Source organism: Pseudophryne corroboree, chromosome 2, assembly GCF_028390025.1.
Source record: "Pseudophryne corroboree isolate aPseCor3 chromosome 2, aPseCor3.hap2, whole genome shotgun sequence".
Classification (NCBI taxonomy): domain Eukaryota; kingdom Metazoa; phylum Chordata; class Amphibia; order Anura; family Myobatrachidae; genus Pseudophryne; species Pseudophryne corroboree.
In genome coordinates, this window is record NC_086445.1 from 647,094,214 (window position 1) to 647,113,625 (window position 19,412).

A 19,412-nucleotide genomic window follows, 5' to 3' on the forward strand; every position below is an offset into this window, starting at 1 on the left:
GAGGCCATGTATTTTCTTAACCTCACAAATGACATGGAATTATTGGCCCTTTTAAGTTAATTTAAGACTTCCAAAATGCCTAATTAGACGGAGGGGGGTGTACAAGGGGTTCTGAAGCAAATCCCACAATTTTTGCCTTAAAATACATATTTTCCCTACCTTTTCACACTCTCAGGGGGTGTGCGCAAAAAAACCCTGAGTTTCCACTGAAAAAGCAATGTAACTGGAATTGGATTGCATATGTAAATTTGCAGTGAAAACATCTTGCACAAACCAATTCACATCTAATTCAATTAACTACAGGATGGCAGGGCCAATCACCCCGGGCCCCTACACACTGTCCCACTAATTAGAACACCACATTCACAAACCTGCATAATCCTCCATTTTAGTGTAACATAGTAACATACATAGTATCATAGTTAATGAGGTTGAAAAAATACAAATTGTCCATCGAGTTCAACCTGTTATATACATTTTACACTGTTATGTATGTTACTATATTGTAACTATAATGACCAGGATGAAGTTATGTTTTAAGTCTATATAACACTATAATTTGTGCTGTTTCTAAAATACATTCATTTTAAATGCTATATCCTTGGATATCTTTTTCAGTTAGAAAATTATCTAATCCATTTTTAAACATATTGACTGAGTCCATCATTACTACCTTCTCTGGCAGAGAATGCCATATCCTTACTGCCATTACTGTAAAGAACCCTTTCCTATGTTGGGTATGACATTTTCTCTCCTCTAACCTCAGAGGATGCCCGCATGTCTTATGTAGAGATTTTTCAATAAACAAATCGCCTGATAGCACCATGTATTGTCCCTTTATATATTTATAAATATTAATAATGTCTCCTCTTAGACGCCTCTTTTCTAATGTGAACATATCTAACCTAGTACGTCTTTCCTCATAATCAAGTGCCTCTAACACCTTAATTGTGTGGCCTTCCAAGTTCCAATATATCTTTTTTTAAAGTGTGGTGCTCAGAACTGTACGCAGCATTCATGGTGTGGCCGTACCAATGATTTATACAGTGGCAGAATTACACTCATCTTTTGTCTCAAATCCATTGTATGCATGCTAACGCCTTGTTTGTCTTTGTTGCTGCGCTTTGACATTGTGTATTGCTACAAAGTCTATTATCAATGAGCAACCCCAATTATTTTTCAGCTACCATTTCCCCTATATTTTCCCTATTTTATTTATAGGCGGCATTTTTGTTTTTAGTACCATAGTGCATAACTTTACACCCATCTACAGTATATTGAACCTCATTCTCCATTTGTTTGCCCAAATTTCTAGTTGAAATAAGTCGTTCTGTAGAGACTCAACATCCATATCTGAATTAATTATCCTACACAGTTGAGTATAATCTGCAAAAATTTACACTGTGCTTTCCAGACCTGCTCCTAGATCATTAATAAATATGTTGAACAGTAGTGGCCCAAGTACGGACCCTTGCAGTATTCCACTGAATTCTGAGGCCCGCTTGGAAACATCCTATTAACCACCACTCACTGTTCCCTGTTATCCAGCCAACAGGGATTGAGGCTGCGATCCCTAGGGTTGATGTCAGCAGTGAGGAGTCAGACGCTCTCCTGGTCGCCCCTCCCCCCAGTTCATGACCAGTTTATGTGCGTCTCCCGCCATGAACTGATTGCCTCCGTGAGATCCGTGCATGTTTATCAGTGAGAAGGGGTGTGAAAGGGTTAAATTTAAGAAAAAAAAATGTGTGGGGTCCCCCCTCCTAAGCATAACCAGCCCTGGGCTCTTTGAGTCGGTCCTGGTTGAAAAAATATGGGGGGGGGGGAATGACAGGGGTTCCCCCATATTTGATCAACCAGCACCGGGCTCTGCGCCTGGTCCTGGTGCAAAAAATACAGGGGACAAAAAGCGTAGGGGTCCCCCGTATTTTTTGGACCAGCACCGGGCTCCACTAGTCAGATAATGCCACAGCCGGGGGACACTTTTATATAGGTCCCTGCGGCCCTGACATTAAATCACTAACTAGTCACCGCTGGCCGGGGTACCCTGGAGGAGTGGGGACCCCTTAAATCAAGGGCTCCTGCCACCCAAGTGCCAGGGGTAAAGCCCGAGGCTGTCCCCCCCATCCAGGGGCGGCGGATGGGGGGCTGATAGACTTGTGAAAAAATAAGAAAATTGTTTTCTCTAACGTCCTAGTGGATGCTGGGACTCCGTCAGGACCATGGGGAATAGCGGGCTCCGCAGGAGACAGGGCACATCTAAAAAAGCTTTTAGGTCACATGGTGCGTACTGGCTCCTCCCCCTATGACCCTCCTCCAAGCCTCAGTTAGGTTTTTGTGCCCGTCCGAGAGGGTGCAATCTAGGTGGCTCTCCTAAAGAGCTGTTTAGAAAAGTTTTTTTTTTAGGTTTCAATCTCAGTGATTCCTGCTGGCAACAGGATCACTGCATCGAGGGACTTAGGGGAGAGATTTCCAACTCACCTGCGTGCAGGATGGATTGGAGTCTTAGGCTACTGGACACTTAGCTCCAGAGGGAGTCGGAACACAGGTCAGCCTGGGGTTCGTCCCGGAGCCGCGCCGCCGATCCCCCTTACAGACGCTGAAGAGACGGCAGAACGGAGGTCCGGAAAGCAGGCGGCAGAAGACTCCTCAGTCTTCTTGAAGGTAGCGCACAGCACGGCAGCTGTGCGCCATTGTTGTCACACGGCTCACTGACTCAGTCACGGAGGGTGCAGGGCGCTGCTGGGGGCGCCCTGGGCAGCAATATAATTACCTTTAGTGGCAAAATAAATACATCACATATAGCCATTAAGGCTATATGTATGTATTTTAACCCAGGCCAGTTTCTTAAAAACCGGGGAAAAACCCGCCGAAAAAGGGGCGGGGCTTATTCTCCTCAGCACTCAGCGCCATTTTCCTGCTCAGCTCCGCTGGTGAGGAAGGCTCCCAGGTCTCTCCCCTGCACTGCACTACAGAAACAGGGTAACAAAGAGAAGGGGGGCATAAATTGGCGATATTTATATATTAAGAGCGCATATATAGTAAACAACACCTTCTAGGGTTGTTTATATACATTTATAGCGCTTTTGGTGTGTGCTGGCAAACTCTCCCTCTGTCTCCCCAAAGGGCTAGGGGGTCCTGTCTTCGATTAGAGCATTCCCTGTGTGGCTGCTGTGTGTCGGTACGTGTGTGTCGACATGTATGAGGACGATGTTGGTGTGGAGGCAGAGCAATTGCCGATGATGGTAATGTCACCCCCTAGGGAGTCGACACCGGAATGGATGGCTTTAGTTATGGAATTACGTGATAATGTCAGCACATTACAAAAGTCAGTTGACGAAATAAGACGCCCGGCAAACCAGTTAGTACCGGTTCAGGCGTCTCAGACACCGTCAGGGGCTGTAAAACGTCCTTTACCTCAGTCAGTCGACACGGGTACCGACACAGATGAATCTAGTGTCGACGGTGAAGAAACAAACGTATTTTCCAATAGGGCCACACGTTATATGATCACGGCAATGAAGGAGGCTTTGCAGATCTCTGATACTGCTGGTACCTCAAAAAGGGGTATTATGTGGGGGGTGAAAAAACTACCTGTATTTTTTCCAGAATCAGAGGAATTGAATGACGTGTGTGATGAAGCGTGGGTTAACCCCGATAGAAAACTGCTAATTTCCAAGAAGTTATTGGCATTATACCCTTTCCCACCAGAGGTTAGGGCGCGCTGGGAAACACCCCCTAGGGTGGATAAGGCGCTCACACGTTTATCAAAGCAAGTGGCGTTGCCGTCTCCTGATACGGCCGCCCTCAAGGATCCAGCAGATAGGAGGCTGGAAACTACACTGAAGAGTATATACACACATACTGGTGTTATACTGCGACCGGCAATAGCCTCAGCCTGGATGGGCAGTGCTGGGGTAGTGTGGTTGGATTCTCTGACTGAAAATATTGATACCCTGGATAGGGACAGTATTTTATTGACTCTAGAGCAATTAAAGGATGCTTTCCTTTATATGCGAGATGCTCAGAGGGATGTTTGTACTCTAGCATCAAGAGTAAGCGCGATGTCCATATCTGCCAGAAGAAGTTTATGGACGCGACAGTGGTCAGGTGATGCGGATTCCAAGAGGCATATGGAAGTATTGCCATATAAAGGAGAGGAATTGTTTGGGGTCGGTCTTTCGGACCTGGTGGCCACGGCAACTGCCGGCAAATCCACTTTTTTACCTCAGACCCCCTCCCAACAGAAAAAGACACCGTCTTTTCAGCCGCAGTCCTTTCGCTCCTATAAAAAGCGACCAAAAGGACAGTCTTATCTGCCGCGAGGCAGAGGAAAGGGTAAGAAAGGGCAGCAAGCAGCCCCTGCCCAGGAACAGAAGCCCGCCCCGGCTTCTACAAAGCCATCAGCATGACGCTGGGGCTTTACAAGCGGACTCAGGAACGGTGGGGGGTCGACTCAAGATTTTCAGCAATCAATGGGTTCACTCACAAGTGGACCCGTGGGTCCTGCAGATAGTATCTCAGGGTTACATGCTGGAGTTCGAAAGGTCTCCCCCTCGCCGGTTCCTAAAGTCTGCTTTACCAACGTCTCCCTCAGAAAGGACGTCGGTTTTGGAAGCCATTCACAAGCTGTATTCTCAGCAGGTGATAGTCAAGGTACCCCTCCTACAACAGGGAAAGGGGTATTATTCCACACTATTTGTGGTACCGAAACCGGACGGTTCGGTAAGGCCTATTCTAAATCTGAAATCCTTGAACCTGTACATAAAGAAATTCAAGTTCAAGATGGAGTCACTCAGAGCAGTGATAGCGAATCTGGAAGAAGGAGACTTCATGGTGTCCTTGGACATAAAAGATGCTTATCTACATGTCCCGATTTACCCCTCACACCAAGGGTATCTCAGGTTCGTGATACAAGACTGTCATTATCAGTTTCAAACGCTGCCGTTTGGGTTGTCCACGGCCCCTCGGGTCTTTACCAAGGTAATGACCGAAATGATGGTTCTTCTACGAAGAAAAGGCGTATTAATTATCCCTTACTTGGACGATCTCCTGATAAGGGCAAAGTCCAGAGAACAGCTGGAAGTCGGTGTAGCGCTAACACAAGTAGTGCTTCAGCAACACGGGTGGATTCTAAATCTTCCAAAATCTCAATTGACCCCGACAACACATCTGCTGTTCCTGGGCATGATTCTGGACACGGTTCAGAAAAAGGTATTTCTCCCGGAAGAGAAAGCAAGGGAGTTATCCGAACTTGTCAAGAACCTCCTAAAACCAGGAACTGTGTCAGTACATCAATGCACAAGAGTCCTGGGAAAGATGGTGGCTTCGTACGAAGCGATTCCATTCGGCAGATTCCATGCACGAACATTTCAGTGGGATCTGCTGGACAAATGGTCCGGATCGCATCTGCACATGCATCAGCGGATAACACTGTCACCGAGAACAAGGTTGTCTCTCCTGTGGTGGTTGCAGACTGCCCATCTGTTAGTGGGCCGCAGATTCGGCATACAGGACTGGGTCCTGGTGACTACGGATGCCAGCCTACGAGGTTGGGGAGCAGTCACAAAGGGAAGAAACTTCCAGGGCGTGTGGTCAAACCTGGAGACGTCTCTTCACATAAATATACTGGAGCTAAGAGCGATCTACAATGCTCTAAGCCTGGCAAAATCGCTGCTTCAGGGTCAGCCGGTGTTGATCCAGTCCGACAACATCACGGCAGTCGCCCACATAAACCGACAAGGCGGCACGAGAAGCAGGAGTGCAATGGCAGAAGCTGCAAGGATTCTGCGCTGGGCGGAGAATCATGTCGTAGCACTGTCAGCAGTGTTCATCCCGGGAGTGGACAACTGGGAAGCAGATTTCCTCAGCAGACACGACCTTCACCCGGGAGAGTGGGGACTTCATCCAGAAGTTTTCCACATGATTGTGAACCGTTGGGAAAAACCAAAGGTGGACATGATGGCGTCTCGCCTCAACAAAAAATTGGACAGGTATTGCGCCAGGTCAAGAGACCCTCAGGCAATAGCTGTGGACGCTCTGGTAACACCGTGGGTGTACCAGTCAGTGTATGTGTTCCCTCCTCTGCCTCTCATACCAAAGGTACTGAGAATTATACGGAAAAGAGGAGTAAGAACAATACTGGTAGCTCCGGACTGGCCAAGAAGAACTTGGTATCCGGAACTTCAAGAGATGCTCACGGAGGATCCGTGGCCTCTACCTCTAAGAAGGGATCTGCTTCAGCAGGGACCTTGTATGTTCCAAGACTTACCGCGCCTGCGTTTGACGCCATGGCGGTTGAACGCCGGATTCTAAAAGAGAAGGGCATTCCTGAGGAAGTTATTCCTACTTTAATTAAAGCCAGGAAAGAAGTGACCGCACAACATTATCACCGCATTTGGAGAAAATATGTTGCGTGGTGTGAGGCCAAGAAGGCTCCAACGGAAGAATTTCAATTGGGTCGATTCTTACATTTCCTGCAAGCAGGATTGTCTATGGGCCTCAAATTGGGGTCCATTAAAGTTCAAATTTCGGCCTTATCAATTTTCTTCCAGAAGGAATTGGCGTCAGTGCCTGAAGTACAAACTTTTGTCAAAGGTGTACTACATATACAACCCCCAATAGTGCCTCCAGTGGCACCGTGGGATTTGAACGTGGTTCTAAATTTTCTCAAATCTCATTGGTTTGAGCCTTTAAAATCGGTAGATTTAAAATACCTTACATGGAAGGTAACCATGCTGTTGGCCCTGGCTTCAGCCAGGAGAGTTTCGGAGTTGGCAGCTTTGTCATACAAAAGCCCATATCTGATATTCCATTCGGACAGGGCAGAATTGAGGACACGTCCTCAATTTCTCCCTAAGGTGGTTTCGGCATTTCACTTGAACCAGCCTATTGTGGTGCCTGCGGCTACTAGCGACTTGGAGGACTCCAAGTTACTGGACGTTGTCAGAGCATTAAAAATATATATTTCAAGGACAGCTGGAGTCAGAAAATCTGACTCGTTGTTTACATTGTATGCACCCAACAAGTTGGGTGCTCCTGCGTCTAAACAGACGATTGCACGTTGGATATGTAGTACAATCCAACTTGCACATTCTGTGGCAGGCCTGCCACAGCCTAAATCTGTAAAGGCCCATTCCACAAGGAAAGTGGGCTCATCCTGGGCGGCTGCCCGAGGAGTCTCGGCATTACAACTTTGCCGAGCAGCTACGTGGTCAGGGGAGAACACGTTTGTAAAATTTTACAAATTTGATACTCTGGCTAAAGAGGACCTGGAGTTCTCTCATTCGGTGCTGCAGAGTCATCCGCACTCTCCCGCCCGTTTGGGAGCTTTGGTATAATCCCCATGGTCCTGACGGAGTCCCAGCATCCACTAGGACGTTAGAGAAAATAAGAATTTACTTACCGATAATTCTATTTCTCATAGTCCGTAGTGGATGCTGGGCGCCCATCCCATGTGCGGATTGTCTGCAATGCTTGTACATAGTTATTGTTACAAAAATCGGGTTATTACTGTTGTTGTGAGCCATCTGTTCAGAGGCTACTTCGTTTGTGTTATCATACTGTTAACTGGGTTCAGATCACAAGTTGTACGGTGTGATTGGTGTGGCTGGTATGAGTCTTACCCGGGATTCAAGATCCTTCCTTATTGTGTACGCTCGTCCGGGCACAGTACCTAACTGAGGCTTGGAGGAGGGTCATAGGGGGTGGAGCCAGTACGCACCATGTGACCTAAAAGCTTTTTTAGATGTGCCCTGTCTCCTGCGGAGCCCGCTATTCCCCATGGTCCTGACGGAGTCCCAGCATCCACTACGGACTATGAGAAATAGAATTATCGGTAAGTAAATTCTTATTTTTTGTAGCACTACTTTAAGTCCCAGCAAGCCTCCCCCGCAAGCTGGTACTTGGAGAACCACAAGTACCATCATGCGGTGGACAAACGGGCCCGCTGGTACCTGTAGTACTACTACAAAAAAATACCCCCAAAAAAAACAGGACACACACACTGTGACAGTAAAAAAAAAAATTTAACGCTTTATTTTTTTTTAAAGGTGCACAATGAAGCCCTGCACGGATCTCACAGATCCGGCCGAGATTCATTGTGTTAATGTTGGCAGTGTTTTACTATTCACTCCCGTAAAACACTGCCTGAAAATACGAATGACATCGACATCGGAAAACTCAAAAATGCAGAATACGACAGCATAGTAAATGAGTCGTAAAAAATTCAAAAAGTTGCAATTTCACACATTCGATGTCATTTGTGTTTGAACTTTAACCTCATTCAGTAAATTACGAATTTTAGTAAATATACCCCAGTGTGTATATTTTAGATTAAATTACAGATGTGTCCACATACATCTAGCCTCCTAGCATGTTAAACAGCCATTCTAGTCACATCATGGTGTGGTGTGAATTGGAAGTGCCTTGCATCTTTGCATGTGACTTTCTCCATTTAATTGCATTTTATTCTCAAAACCAAGTGAATAGAATGTACAAGCAGATTCTGCTGATTAAAACTAACTGTGGCATGCCTATATTTTTTGAGCGACTGTGGCTGTATCTGCAAGTAAAATGCTTTGTTACAGTGTTTCCTAGAAAATACCGTAATGTAGTACAGGTTGAGTATCCCATATCCAAATATTCCGAAATACGGAATATTCCGAAATACGGACTTTTTTGAGTGAGAGTGAGATAGTGAAACCTTTGTTTTCTGATGGCTCAATGTACACAAACTTTGTTTAATACACAAAGTTATTAAAAATATTGTATTAAATGACCTTCAGGCTGTGTTTATAAGGTGTATATGAAACATAAATGAATTGTGTGACTGTAGACACACTTTGTTTAATACACAAAGTTATTAAAAATATTGTATTAAATGACCTTCAGGCTGTGTGTATAAGGTGTATATGTAACATAAATGCATTCTGTGCTTAGATTTAGGTCCCATCACCATGATATCTCATTATGGTATGCAATTATTCCAAAATACGGAAAAATCCCATATCCAAAATACCTCTGGTCCCAAGCATTTTGGATAAGGGATACTCAACCTGTATTTCATATGCAGATCCAGTCGCACAAAGAATATAGGCATGCCGCGTATCATTTTAATCAGTCTGCTTGTGCATCTTATTCAAATAAGATTCATTTTCAGAAAAAAAGACACACAACGCTAACTGAGTAGCACTGGACCTGTCTGCTCACTCATTCCTGCTGTGTGGGGTATTGAGGCTAGATGTGTGAGGACACAATTGGAAAACATTGGTACTTTTTAATAATAAAGAATTAATTATATTTTTGCTTTTGGGATTGTACTATAGAAGTTATTTAAAAGTTGTAGGAAAAAAAACACTGTATTAAGTTATTAACATTCATTGAGCAGATGTAAAATATGTACTGTTGCCTTTACCACATATAAATATATCAAAGTGCCTGATTTGACACTACAGTATAAGAACTGGAACTGTTTTTGTAAAGCTGTCTTAAATGTAATTCTTGTTTCAGATTCTACTTCTATGATTAGCAAACAGCTTGGATCCATGTCACTTGATGAAGAACGGGGTGCGTGACATACCAAATTAGCAGTATAGTATAAGTGTGAGGTTTTTTTTTTTTATTTGAATGTTGCTTTAGTCTGTAGATAATAGCTGTACAATGTTCATATATTATTGCATCACTTAGAGTAAGTAACAATTGTTTTCTAATGGCTGCAGCTATTGTTTGGGATGCCCAAAACTAATATTCTATAACCATTATAGACCAGATATTCTCGCTACAAATGTACCAATGCTGTCAGCAATGACTGGGATAGGTATGTTAACTAAATATTAAGTTAAACTATGAATAATATATATTTCTCTAACGTCCTAGTGGATGCTGGGGACTCCGTAAGGACCATGGGGAATAGACGGGCTCCGCAGGAGACAGGGCACTTTAAGAAAGAATTTGGATACTGGTGTGCTCTGGCTCCTCCCTCTATGTCCCTCCTCCAGACCTCAGTTTGAATCTGTGCCCGGACGAGCTGGGTGCTGTTTAGTGAGCTCTCCTGAGCTTGCTATAAAAGAAAGTATTTTGTTAGGTTTTTTTTATTTTCAGAGAGATCTGCTGGCAACAGACTCTCTGCAGTGTGGGACTGAGGGGAGAGAAGCAGCCCTACTCACTGAAGATAGGTCCTGCCTCTTAGGCTACTGGACACCATTAGCTCCAGAGGGATCGTACACAGGGTCTCACCCTTAGTCGTCCGATCCCGGAGCCGCGCCGCCGTCCCCCTCGCAGAGCCAGAAGACAGAAGCCGGGTGAAAGAAGCAAGAAGACTTCAAAATCGGCAGCAGAAGACTCCAGTCTTCAAACTGAGGTAGCGCACAGCACTGCAGCTGTGCGCCATTGCTCCCACACTAAACCCACATACTCCGGTCACTGTAGGGTGCAGGGTGCAGGGGGGGGGGGGCGCCCTGGGCAGCAATTAGGACCTCTTGGCAAAAGTGGGCATATATACAGTTGGGCACTGTATATATGCATGAGCCCCCGCCATTATTTTACACAGAAACGCGGGACAGAAGCCCGCCGCTGAGGGGGCGGGGCTTCTCCCTCAGCACTCATCAGCGCCATTTTCTCTCCACAGCTCCGCTGAGAGGAAGCTCCCCAGGCTCTCCCCTGCAGATTAACGGTAGAAGAGGGTAAAAAGAGAGGGGGGGGGCACATAAATTAGGCGCAAAAACATTATATACAGCAGCTACTGAGCTAAGTTACTGTGATTCCTGGGACATATAGCACTGGGGTGTGTGCTGGCATACTCTCTCTCTGTCTCTCCAAAAGGCCTTGTGGGGGAACTGTCTTCAAAAAGGGCATTCCCTGTGTGTGTGGTGTGTTGGTACGCTTGTGTCGACATGTCTGATGAGGAAGGCTATGTGGAAGCAGAGCGGGAGCAAATGAATGTGGTGTCACCGCCGACGGCGCCAACACCTGATTGGATGGATATGTGGAAGGTTTTAAATGATAATGTTAATTCCTTGCATAAAAGGTTAGACAAAGCTGAAACCTCAGGACAGTCAGGGTCCCAACCCATGCCTGATCCTATGTCGCAGAGGCCGACATGGTCTCAGAAGCGCCCACTATCCCAAATTATTGACACGGATACCGACATGGATTCTGACTCCAGTGTCGATTACGATGATGCAAAGTTACAGCCAAAATTGGCTAAATCCATCCGTTTTATGATTATAGCTATTAAGGATGTGTTGCACATCACAGAGGAAACCCCAGTCCCTGACAGGAGGGTTCATATGTATGGGGAAAAGAAGCCGCAGGTAACTTTTCCCCCCTCACACGAGCTCAATGAGTTATGTGAAAAGGCTTGGGAATCTTCAGATAAAAAACTGCAGATTTCCAAACGGATACTTATGGCGTATCCTTTCCCGCCAATGGACAGGTTACGCTGGGAATCCTCCCCTAGGGTGGACACAGCTTTGACACGCTTATCCAAGAAGGTAGCCCTGCCGTCACAGGATACGGCTACCCTCAAAGATGCTGCGGATCGCAAACAGGAGGTTACCCTGAAGTCCATTTATACACATTCGGGTACCTTACCCTGTATACCTCTCCTCGGAGTCAGATTACACACAGCGCTACATCCTACCAGCTCTAACCTCATTGAGTAGTTGATATCAATGCCCACTGCAGTTAAATTGTATTTCTGCATTGTATGTGACTTATGCTAGTTTGGTTGTCTGTACTTCTCTCTCTTCTTTGTATCCTGTACATTTCTTATTATAGTAACCCTTGAATACTAGTGTGTATAGGGTTTACTCTGCCACACATTACAGTGTATTGTATTTGTGCAGGCTCATTGTCACATACTATTCTCAGTTGCATTCTGCACATTACCATATTGTGTATGTACCCTCCTTGCAGTTATATCTAACAAAGCAGCTAAACAGACCGGGGCACCTACTCTAGTAGCATGTAGAACCTGTAACATCAAGGTTTCTCTATCGTCCTAGTGGATGCTGGGGTTCCTGAAAGGACCATGGGGAATAGCGGCTCCGCAGGAGACAGGGCACAAAAGTAAAGCTTTCCGATCAGGTGGTGTGCACTGGCTCCTCCCCCCATGACCCTCCTCCAAGCCAGTTAGATTTTTGTGCCCGGCCGAGAAGGGTGCAATCTAGGTGGCTCTCCTAAAGAGCTGCTTAGAAAAGTTTAGCTTAGGTTTTTTATTTTACAGTGAGTCCTGCTGGCAACAGGATCACTGCAACGAGGGACTTAGGGGAGAAGAAGTGAACTCACCTGCGTGCAGGATGGATTGGCTTCTTGGCTACTGGACATCAGCTCCAGAGGGACGATCACAGGTACAGCCTGGATGGTCACCGGAGCCTTGCCGCCGGCCCCCTTGCAGATGCTGAAGTAAGAAGAGGTCCAGAATCGGCGGCAGAAGACTCCTCAGTCTTCTAAAGGTAGCGCACAGCACTGCAGCTGTGCGCCATTTTCCTCTCAGCACACTTCACACGGCAGTCACTGAGGGTGCAGGGCGCTGGGAGGGGGGCGCCCTGGGAGGCAAATGAATACCTATTTTGGCTAAAAATACCTCACATATAGCCTCCGGAGGCTATATGGAGATATTTAACCCCTGCCAGAATCCGTTAAGAGCGGGAGACGAGGCCGCCGAAAAAGGGGCGGGGCCTATCTCCTCAGCACACAGCGCCATTTTCCCTCACAGAAAGGCTGGAGGGAAGGCTCCCAGGCTCTCCCCTGCACTGCACTACAGAAACAGGGTTAAAACAGAGAGGGGGGGCACTAATTTGGCGTTAGAAATATATAAAAAAGATGCTATAAGGGAAAACACTTATATAAGGTTGTCCCTATATAATTATAGCGTTTTTGGTGTGTGCTGGTAAACTCTCCCTCTGTCTCTCCAAAGGGCTAGTGGGTCCTGTCCTCTATCAGAGCATTCCCTGTGTGTGTGCTGTGTGTCGGTACGTGTGTGTCGACATGTATGAGGACGATATTGGTGAGGAGGCGGAGCAATTGCCTGTAATGGTGATGTCACTCTCTAGGGAGTCGACACCGGAATGGATGGCTTATTTAGGGAATTACGTGATAATGTCAACACGCTGCAAGGTCGGTTGACGACATGAGACGGCCGACAAACAATTAGTACCGGTCCAGACGTCTCAAAAACACCGTCAGGGGTTTTAAAACGCCCGTTTACTTTAGTCGGTCGACACAGACACAGACAGGGACACTGAATCCAGTGTCGACGGTGAATAAACAAACGTATTCCTTATTAGGGCCACACGTTAAAGGCAATGAAGGAGGTGTTTCATATTTCTGATACTACAAGTACCACAAAAGAGGGTATTATGTGGGATGTGAAAAAACTACCGTAGTTTTTCCTGAATCAGATAAATTAAATAAAGTGTGTGATGATGCGTGGGTTCCCCCCGATAGAAAATTATGGGCGGTATACCCTTTCCCGCCAGAGGTTAGGGCGCGTTGGGAAACACCCCTTAGGGTGGATAAGGCGCTCACACGCTTATCAAAACAAGTGGCGGTACCGTCTATAGATAGGGCCGTCCTCAAGGACCAGCTGACAGGAGGCTGGAAAATATCATAAAAAGTATATACACACATACTGGTGTTATACTGCGACCAGCGATCACCTCAGCCTGGATGTGCAGAGCTGGGGTGGCTTGGTCGGATTCCCTGACTAAAAATATTGATACCCTTGACAGGGACAGTATTTTATTGACTATAGAGCATTTAAAGGATGCATTTCTATATATGCGAGATGCACAGAGGGATATTTGCACTCTGGCATCAAGAGTAAATGCGATGTCCATATCTGCCAGAAGATGTTATGGACACGACAGTGGTCAGGTGATGCAGATTCCAAACGGCACAAAGGTGTATTGCCGTATAAAGGAAGAGGAGTTATTTGGGGTCGGTCCATCGGACCTGGTGGCCACGGCAACTGCTGGAAAATCCGCCGTTTTTACCCTAAGTCACATCTCTGCAGAAAAAGACACCGTCTTTTCAGCCTCAGTCCTTTCGTCCCTATAAGATCATATCTGCCCAGGGATAGAGGAAAGGGAAGAAGACTGCAGCAGGCAGCCCATTCCCAGGAACAGAAGCGTTCCACCGCTTCTGACAAGTTCTCAGCATGGCGCTGAGACCGTACAGGACCCCTGGATCCTACAAGTAGTATCCCAGGGGTACAGATTGGAATGTCGAGACGTTTCCCCTTCGCAGGCTCCTGAAGTCTGCTTTACCAAGGTCTCCCTCCGACAAGGAGGCAGTATGGGAAAAAATTCACAAGCTGTATTCCCAGCAGGTGATAATTAAATTACCCCTCCTACTACAAGAAAAGGGGTATTATTCCACACTATATTGTGGTACTGAAGCCAGAAGGCTAGGTGAGACTTATTCTAAAAAAATTTTTGAACACTTACAAAGGTTCAAATCAAGATGGAGTCACTCAGAGCAGTGATAACGAACCAGGAAGAAGGGGACTATATAGTGTCCCGGGACATCAGGGATGCTTACCTCTATGTCCCAAATTTGCCCTTCTCACTAAGGGTACCTCAGGTTCGTGGTGCAGAACTGTCACTATCAGTTTCAGACGCTGCCGTTTGGATTGTCCACGGCACCCCGGGTCTTTACCAAGGTAATGGCCGAAATGATGATTCTTCTTCGAAGAAAAGGCGTCTTAATTATCCCTTACTTGGACGATCTCCTGATAAGGGCATAGTCCAGGGAACAGTTGGAGGTCGGAGTAGCACTATCTCGGATACTGCTACAACAGCACGGGTGGATTCTAAATATTCCAAAATCGCAGCTGATCCCGACGACACGTCTGCTGTGCCTAGGGATGATTCTGGACACAGTCCAGAAAAAGGTGTTTCTCCCGGAAGAGAAAGCCAGGGAGTTATCCGAGCTAGTCAGGAACCTCCTAAAAACAGTGCATCATTGCACAAGGGTCCTGGTAAAAATGGTGGCTTACTACGAAGCAATTCCATTCGGCAGATTTCACGCAAGAACTTTTCAGTGGGATCTGCTGGACAAATGGTCCGGATCGCATCTTCAGATGCATCAGCGGATAACCCTATATCCAAGGACAAGGGTGTCTCTCCTGTGGTGGTTATAGAGTGCTCATCTTCTAGAGGGCCGCAGATTCGGCATTCAGGATTGGATGCTGGTGACCACGGAGCCCAGCCCGAGAGGCTGGGGAGCAGTCACACAAGGAAAAAATTTCCAGGGAGTGTGATCAAGTCTGGAGACTTTTCTCCACATAAATATACTGGAGCTAAGGGTAAATTTATAATGCTCTAAGCTTAGCAAGACCTCTGCTTCAAGGTCAGCCGGTATTGATCCAGTGGGAAAAACATCACGGCAGTCGCCCACGTAAACAGACAGGGCGACACAAGAAGCAGGAGGGCAATGGCAAAAACTGCAAGGACTTTTCGCTGGGCGGAAAATCATGTGATAGCACTGTCAGCAGTGTTTCATCCCGGGAATGGAAACTGGGAAGCAGACTTCCTCAGCAGGCACGACCTCCACCCGGGAGAGTGGAAACTTCATCGGGAAGTTTTTTCCACATGATTGTAAACCGTTGGGAAATACCAAAGGTGGACATGATGGCGTCCCGTCTGAACAAAAAACGGGACAGGTATTGCGCCAGGTCAAGAGACCCTCAGGCAATAGCTGTGGACGTTCTGGTAACACCGTGGGTGTACCAGTCGGTGTATGTGTTCCCTCCTCTGCTTCTCATACCTAAGGTGCTGAGAATTATAAGACGTAGAGGAGTAAGAACTATACTCATGGCTCCGGATTGGCCAAGAAGGACTTGGTACCCGGAACTTCAAGAGATGCTTACAGAGGTCTTATGGCCTCTGCCGCTAAGAAGGGACTTGCTTCAGCAAGTACCATGTCTGTTCCAAGACTTACCGCAGCTGCGTTTGTCGGCATGGCGGTGGAAAGCCGGATCCTAAGGGAAAAAGGCATTCCGGAAGAGGTCATTCCTACCCTGGTCAAAGCCAGAAAGGAGGTGACCGCACAACATTATCACCACATGTGGCGAAAATATGTTGCGTGGTGTGAGGCCAGGAAGGCCCCACAAAGAAATTTCAACTCGGTCGTTTCCTGCATTTCCTGCAAACAGGAGTGTCTATGGGCCTCAAATTGGGGTCCATTAAGGTTCAAATTTCGGCCCTGTCGATTTTCTTCCAGAAAGAATTGGCTTCAGTTCCTGAAGTCCAGAAGTTTGTCAAGGGAGTTTTGCATATACAACCCCCTTTTGTGCCTCCAGTGGCACTGTGGGTTCTCAACGTAGTTCTGGGATTCCTCAAATCACATTGGTTTAAAACCAGTCAAATCTGTGGATTTGAAGCATCTCACATGAAAAGTGACCATGCTCTTGGCCCTGGCCTGGACCAGGCGAGTGTCAAATTGGTGGTTTTTTCTCAAAAAAGCCCATATCTGTTTGTCCATTCGGACAGGGCAGAGCTGCGGACTCGTCCCCAGTTCTCTCCCTAAAGGTGGTGTCAGTGTTTCACCTGAACCAGCTTATTGTGGTGCCTTGCACCTACTAGGGACTTGGAGGACTCCAAGTTGCTAGATGTTGTCAGGGCCCTGAAAATATGTTCCAGGACGGCTGGAGTCAGGAAAACTGACTTGCTGTTATCCTGTATGCACCCAACAAACTGGGTGCTCTTACTTCTAAGCAGACTATTGCTAGTTGGATGTGTAATACAATTCAGCTTGCACATTCTGTGGCAGGCCTGCCACAGCCAAAATATGTAAATGCCCATTCCACAAGGAAGGTGGGCTCATCTTGGGCGGCTGCCCGAGGGGTCTCGGCTTTACAACTTTGCCGAGCAGCTACTTGGTCAGGGGCAAACACGTTTGCTAAATTCTACAAATTTGATACCCTGGCTAAGGAGGACCTGGAGTTCTCTCATTCGGTGCTGCAGAGTCATCCGCACTCTCCCGCCCGTTTGGGAGCTTTGGTATAATCCCCATGGTCCTTTCAGGAACCCCAGCATCCACTAGGACGATAGAGAAAATAAGAATTTACTTACCGATAATTCTATTTCTCGGAGTCCGTAGTGGATGCTGGGCGCCCATCCCAAGTGCGGATTATCTGCAATACTTGTACATAGTTACAAAAATCGGGTTATTATTGTTGTGAGCCATCTTTTCAGAGGCTCCGCTGTTATCATACTGTTAACTGGGTTTAGATCACAAGTTGTACGGTGTGATTGGTGTGGCTGGTATGAGTCTTACCCGGGATTCAAAATTCCTCCCTTATTGTGTACGCTCGTCCGGGCACAGTACCTAACTGGCTTGGAGGAGGGTCATGGGGGGAGGAGCCAGTGCACACCACCTGATCGGAAAGCTTTACTTTTGTGCCCTGTCTCCTGCGGAGCCGCTATTCCCCATGGTCCTTTCAGGAACCCCAGCATCCACTACGGACTCCGAGAAATAGAATTATCGGTAAGTAAATTCTTATTTTCTCCTCAGGATTTATTACAGGATAGTCAGTGCACAGCTAGTTTTGTGCCTCCGGGTACATCATCTCCCCCAGCTCCAGCACAAGAGCCCCCACGTCATCTTTTTCAAACAAGCTGACTAAAATTGCTGACCATAGTGCAACCCACCTGTGGCTTCTCCTATTGGTCTCCCACAGCCATTACAGCCTAATCATCAGCACATAGCAACCCCACCTATCCCTCCTCCCTGGTTGGACGTGTTTTCTAAGTCTATACAGAGTCTGGCTGCTTCTTCTGCTGCATTTCAGAACATATTACAGGACCAGGTGACACTGCCTACTGCTACTGTGATTAAGCGAACTGTGCCATCTTCACAATCTATGCCACTCTCAGATTGTGAGGAATCTTCTGCTCCAGCAGATCAGACAGAGGTCTCTGATGCAGACTCCCGCTCTGGAGAAGAAGAGGTACAGTTCAAATTTAATGTGGCTGCTTTAATTAGGGTGGTTACATAATCTAGCTGGAGGATACTGTACCAGCCCCAAAATCTAAGGATCTTCTGTGCAAATGACAGCAGGTGGTAGTAGCTGAGTTTCCACACTCTGATCGTTTCTCTGAAGCTATGAATGAGGCATAGAAAACTCCTACTAAGAAGCTTATGGTTCCAAAAAGACTGAGCTCCTTTTATTCTTTCCCCACCTACTGTGGATGAACACATTTAATTAAAAGTTTCATTCTTCTGATTCCTACTGCATCCTCTCTTAAGGACCTTCCGGATGGACAATTGGATACGTATCTTATATCTTTATATTCACTTACAGGTGCCAAAGCAAGACCTGCCACAGCTAAAGCCTGGGTGACTAAGGCCATAGAAAACTGGGCTGATGCACTTGAAAACAGTTTCACGTCGGAACCTACCTGTGAGCAAGTGTCACTAATTGCTCAAAATCAGAGATGCTGCCTATTACATTGGGGAGACTGCTCTGGATACTGCTCTACTAGCTTCTAAGGTTTTGCCCGCTTCAATATCACCCTGCCGTATTGTTTGGCTACGTTCCTGGAAGGCGGACTCTGATGCCAAGAAAGCCCTGGAAGCACTTCCATACATTGGTAAAAAAAAATTTGGACCATAATTGAACAATATTGTCACTAACCTGGCAACTTCAAAAACAGCTTGCCTACCCTCAGCTTTCGCTAAGCAGCCTCAGACTTTGTCCTTTCAGTCCTTCCACCTTCAGGGCAAGGCCAAAGGTCAGACCTTCCCTAGACTGGGTCACCCCGCTAAGTCCTCTAAACCTAAAACCAAGCAGGCCTGGATAGCTAGATGCCCAACTATCAAACCGGAGGATAAACCCTCTGTCTGTGATTGGGCAGGACTCCCCCTGGCTGTTAGGGTCTCCTGCTCTGTGCTGCCACGTCGTCATGGCAACCGGGAGACAAGTGCTAGCGGAGTAACCTGAGCGTAGCTGATACTCCGGTTCGGGTCTTTTGCTGTGCAGTGGTTACAGGCTCTGTGCACGGCAGGGGATCCGGTGCTGGTTTTTGTGCTCACAGTCTGTGAGGTCTGAGTGGGGCGTGGACAGCACCTGCTATATAAACCCTCTTCTCAGGTTAGGCAGATGCTGCTGAATCTTTGTTGGTTAGTCAGTTCTTGAAAGCTAGCTAGTACTGTGTAAACTTTGTATTTGTTTGTTGCTTACTGCAAATAGGCCTTGGGATTTGGTATTACACTCTGCCAATCCAGACCTAGCAGTAAGACTGGAGTCAGTCGTTTAACCTGCTGGGGTTCTTTTGCTACTCTGTGAACCTAGCAAGTTTGCGGCTGTATTCTCAGACTTGCCTGCCAAAATCCTTTCTCACTGTGCAAGGTGTTCAGGTGTCAGTTTAGTGGCAGTAAACTGAACCAGTGCACTGCAAGTGAGGACT

General features: G+C 46.7%; 1 protein-coding gene across 4 annotated transcripts in view; it reads left to right on the forward strand.

Moving 5' to 3' along the window:
* DCAF6 (DDB1 and CUL4 associated factor 6) overlaps nt 1–19,412 on the forward strand; it is a 912,707-nt gene that overhangs the window by 570,340 nt on the left and 322,955 nt on the right. For 3 of the 4 annotated variants that reach the window (XM_063954988.1, XM_063954991.1, XM_063954987.1), the window contains one exon: nt 9,508–9,564. The exons of the other annotated variant lie outside the window; for it this stretch is intronic. In XM_063954988.1, coding sequence (XP_063811058.1) covers nt 9,508–9,564 — 57 coding nt within the window. The remainder of the gene's footprint in view (nt 1–9,507; nt 9,565–19,412) is intronic. 4 annotated transcript variants of the gene reach the window in all.